General features: G+C 32.2%; 2 protein-coding genes across 3 annotated transcripts in view; one reads left to right on the forward strand and one right to left on the reverse strand.

The window, feature by feature from the left end:
• The window catches only part of LOC144972776 (cytosolic Fe-S cluster assembly factor narfl-like), a 21,319-nt gene extending 18,377 nt beyond the window's left edge, over positions 1 to 2,942 (forward strand). For both annotated transcript variants that reach the window (XM_078914397.1, XM_078914396.1), the window contains exons 7-9: positions 292 to 364; positions 1,088 to 1,225; positions 1,503 to 2,942. In XM_078914397.1, coding sequence (XP_078770523.1) covers positions 292 to 364; positions 1,088 to 1,225; positions 1,503 to 1,902 — 611 coding nt within the window. In that variant the 3' untranslated portion in view covers positions 1,903 to 2,942. The remainder of the gene's footprint in view (positions 1 to 291; positions 365 to 1,087; positions 1,226 to 1,502) is intronic.
• Positions 2,943 to 4,083: 1,141 nt separating this feature from the next.
• Positions 4,084 to 5,000, reverse strand: part of LOC144972777 (uncharacterized) — a 15,155-nt gene continuing 14,238 nt past the window's right edge. Inside the window, exon 8 of the mRNA XM_078914398.1 lies at positions 4,084 to 5,000. This exon is cut by the window's right edge and continues 739 nt beyond it. The gene's annotated coding sequence lies outside the window, so the exon portion shown is untranslated.

Raw genomic sequence — 5,000 nt, forward strand, 5'->3', positions numbered from 1 at the left:
TGAGTATAAAATACCTCTTAGCAATATTTGGTGTGGGATCAGTAGAAAATTGATACCCGTATTCTTGAAAACATATATATATATATATATATATTATATATATATGATGTTTGTTGATGTTGATGATGTGTATATTAGTGTGTGTTTGACAGATATATATATATATATATATATATATATATATATATATATATATATATATATATATATATATATATATAATATAATGTATGTGTGTGTGTCACCTCTATGTACCAAAATATATTTCAAATTATTTTATTTTATTTGCAGGAGAAGTTGAAAAGATGCTTGAAAAGGAAGGAACATCTCTTAAAGATGTTGATGATTCATCACCAGATGAAATGCAAGTGTTTTGGTATCTTTATTTATATTCATTGCTATCATTTAAGATGTTCTTCAGAGCCCAAGGAATGGAGTTGATCCTGGTTTCTGTAACAGGAAACAGACAATAACAGTTGCTTGCTATCCTTAGGATGCTAGTCTATTGCAAAGTCTATTTCTGCTACTCAACTACTGCTGGGTGGACAGGGTTGTCGGAAAAAAAAATGTCTTGACTGCGCTCAGACCCAAACTCAGCCCCTTTGAGTGTGGTAAAAATGATGTCGTCTGTTTTCGATGGAATTTGCCGAAACAAATCTGAGTTTTCAATAAAATCATCACGATGTCTAATCGATCTCATATTACACACAAACCATCGTCATGTCAATTGAAAACACCATGCAAAATTTAATGACGTTGGTCCAGTGGTTACTCAGCGTTAGTATCACAAAAAATCCAATTCACCATATATATATATATATATATATATATATATTATATATATATATATATTATATATATATATATATATATATATATATATATATATATATATGTTTGTTTTTTTTAAATTTTTTAATTTATTTATTTATTTATTATTTTTTTTAGTCGGTATGCTTAGACCAAAATATGTCTAGAACCAAAATAAAAAATGAATTTCGGTGTATTCAAATTTTACTGTATCTCAATGATTTATCTGTCACCAATAAAAGACATCCTGTATAAGTCACCTTGATCTTCTTTTCAGCTTACCCTCAAGTTGTGGATCTTTGATGTACAGTCACAAGGGAGGAGGCTCAGGGGGATACCTTGATCATATAGCACGATATGCAGCCTCCAATCTTCATGGGAGAGAAATCTCCCATTTGGACTACAAAGTTTTACGGTATGAATTGACCTTTTTTTTTTCTTCCATAATTTATGAAAAGACATTGATCTATAAGCTTTATAAAATTGAAAAAAAAAAATCTCAAATCACTGTTAGGAACGCAATCTATACAACATTTTTATTCTATGTTTGAAACAAACATGTTGATGAAGGAAAATAAAAGTAATCCTAATATAATGTCATCAGTTGCAACATTTGTTAAGTTTGCACAGCATTTATTTTTTCTTCTTCACTTTTAATTTCTTTTTTATTTTATTTCCTTTTGATCTAACAGCAACCAAGATTTTCAAGAGGTGATTGTGGAAAGTGAAGGCAAACCAACATTGAAATTTGCTCTTGCTTATGGTTTCAGAAACATTCAAAACATTGTTCAGAAATTGAAACGAGGAAAGTGTAGTTATCATTTTGTGGAGATCATGGCTTGCCCATCTGGCTGTAATAACGGTGGAGGTCAGATTCGGCCGGTAGGAGATGAAACACAGAAAGAGAGACTGAAAGCTGTGGAAGAGACTTATGCACATATACCCAGTATTGTGCCTTTTGAAGTGACTCAAATTTCACAGTTGTATCAAGAATGGTTGGGAGGAGCAGGTTCTGAAAAATCCAAAGAGATGCTACATACACAATATCATGAAATTGAAAAGTCTGATAATGCTCTGACAATGAAATGGTGATACTGCCATTCATGTATTTATGTTCAAGTAATACGAAGCTTCTAGAAGTGGGGACTATAAAAAGTAATGAACACACATGAATATTATGGCCAAATATTCCTTTGTCATCTGTCTAGATTATTGATCTTATTGTTTGTGTCATTGGCCCGAAAAGCGCAGATTATCCCGCTATATTGTGCCGGCTCTTGGCGCATTACAATGACATGTAAATATAAAAAATATCCAAGACGTACTGTTAAAAATTCAAGATTTTACCATAAAAATGTTCACCGCTGTATCGGATTTCGTATGATATAAAATTCCAGTGATAAAACGAAAGATAAGCAAGTAAAAATCCAAAATAACTCCAGAGCTCAAGACACACATGTCAGCCTGCAAGGCGTGTTACTGAATACAGTGCAGCACAGAAATCTCGCACAAGTTGGGACAGAGCCTGTTGTACACATACACACATCGAGAGTGATGGCAGTTCTCGTTTCCATTCAATACAAACAGAAGGCCTAAGGATTTTATCAACAAATGCGAAAGTTAAGGTCCGTTATTATTAGATTTCCGTGTTAGCCTTCGATACTGTTCGAGATTTTCATATTGCAAGTACGATGAAAATAGAGGGATGAGAATGGGGAATTTACATGTATTCGAGATTTTCATGCTGCTGTATACATGGTTATATATGATGCAGTCCGTGTTTTAAAAAAATTCAAAGCTGTTATATTAATTTTTGTTCATTTATTTATGTTAAAAGTTGTGCTTCCTGTATGTGAATCCATCTGGATAGATAGGAATTAATTTTTAAATTCATGAGGACAATCAATGTTAAGCTGATGCATTATGACTGGACTTGGATATTATACATATTTATTCCACAAATCGAGTCAAATATGTATAGGTGGATATGGGTCTGAGTCTAATGTGCAGATATTTGATGAAAACTAATGGGATAAAGATGTCATTGAAATATATGAGTAATTTATCTCTTTTATGACATATATAAGGATTCAAAAATACCAACACATTAATTATTAAAAATTATTAATTCATGTCTGTGTTTGTCAATTCATTACAATTACAAGTGTGTTTTTTTATTAGTGTGCTCTACTATGTACCTTTTCAGTAATAGGGCATAATAAGATTCAAGATATGGAACAGTTTTTTAAATTTTCAACCAAGTTTCTAAGGTATGTAGACAAAAAAAGTCATGGAGCCAGAGTTTGTCCCAATTTCTATGACTTGAAATGAACAATAGCAATTGCTTGTTACCCTTTTGACTGGATGCTAGTCTATTGCAAAGTTCTTTCCCCCCTGGATCTAATTGACCCAGCTACCCAATCACTACTTGGTGAAAAAAATCTCAACTGCACCCGGGATCAATCTCAATCCCTTGCATGTGAAGCGAGTGCTCTATCAACTGAGCTATTGGGACCTCCTAGGTATGTAGAGGACATCATTAAACAATTATTATAAATATGTTATATCTTAAAATCAATGCGATTATTATCTGACAGCTCATGAATGTTTGAGGGTATGAGTATGAGACGGTCATTACACCTCAATATTGTGCCCTTTGGAAAACCACTTTTCAATATTTTCTTCATCTTGTTCGAGATGGATATAAAATTTAAAGCCACCCCCCCAGTCTCCCCTTTACCCTAGCCTGCCCGGTGTACAGCAATATTGTCTTTGACCAAGAAAAAAAATCTACTGGCACCTAAAATGTAGCAAATCCAACCATATTTGTTAAAAATGTACACTGTTCCATTAATTAAAAAGAAAGAACATGATGTTAATTTTGGGAAAGGCAAGAGCTATAGAAATGCAATCCAGTTGGGTTTTTAAAAAAAACTGGTGCTGAAATGAACTAAAAGTATTGCAAGCACTGTAAACTCTTAAAAACAAACCAGTTTCGTGAGGTTTTATACAGAGCAATATCCCCTAAACGCTATTTAAGTGCTTTACAAGTGACATACATCGAAAGGCACAATTACAATTTTTTTGGACAAAGAATACGCTGTTACTGGCCTGGTATTCATTTTACAGCTGAGTATGGTGAGAAAATGTGAGTTAAGTAACGTTGTCAAGAAATTATATTTGCACCACCTGCAGAGGAAATCAAACCAGTTACAATTCAACTTTCATACCACTAGACCACAAGCTGTCAATATATAGACTCGAACACAAAAACATTTTTCATATGTATATTTTATTTCTAAGCAAAAAACTTCAGTGGAAAAAAAAGGGGGGGAATATGTAGTATGTATTGTATATCAATGAACGAGCAAATAAAAAAAAATACTCATTGCCTAACCTGTGGGTTATGTCGGAAATATGCAGATGCCAAAAATTACATTTAAAATCATAAGGAATAATTTTTTTTCAATTTCTTTATTCATTTATTTAATTTTCTTTTCAGAATAGAAAAAAATATTACCTTCGCTAACGCATACAGTAAATAAACTTGAGATTATGTAATTTCATAATTTTTGCAAAAAATTTTTACATTCAGTTTATAGTTAATGCCCTCTTGATATGTGAAAAAAATAATCAAAATTGTCATTAATCTTTTGTCTTTCTTCATTAAAGGTGATGAAATTAATGATAAATGCCGGTTTCAATATGTGCCTTGAATTTACAACGCTGGATAGGGAGTCTGTAACAAGCATATCTTGATTTTTTAAAAAGGAGCAAAACATGATAAGAGAATAAAACGGAAAAAGACGAAAATACATTTTTCTATCGAGTGTCTACATTATTTTGATTATTGAGATAGAATAATATTATATATACCATACAACCCAAAAGAATTCTTCTTAATATTTTAATTCATTTAATTATCATCTTGAGACTATATAGCTGACTTAGGCTTATGGATGGAGGGTTCGATGACAAAGAAAAACAAAACTAGCACACACTTGCATTTTTGGAGTAAGCAGGGGAGAAAGATTCAGTTTTACAAAGCACACAATTATCTCTCTCTCTCTTAGAGTGTGCTTTCTTTACATTAGCATATGAACCTAGGACTTCATATACCCTATAGATGTCGCTGATATGAACTTATCTCGCTTAACTCACTCAATCCTAGAGATTTTTGCTACTTTTCA

The sequence above is a fragment of the Berghia stephanieae genome, chromosome 5 (genome assembly GCF_034508935.2).
Source record: "Berghia stephanieae isolate SIO BIC M18660-M18661 chromosome 5, UCSD_Bste_1.3, whole genome shotgun sequence".
NCBI classification, from domain to species: domain Eukaryota; kingdom Metazoa; phylum Mollusca; class Gastropoda; order Nudibranchia; family Aeolidiidae; genus Berghia; species Berghia stephanieae.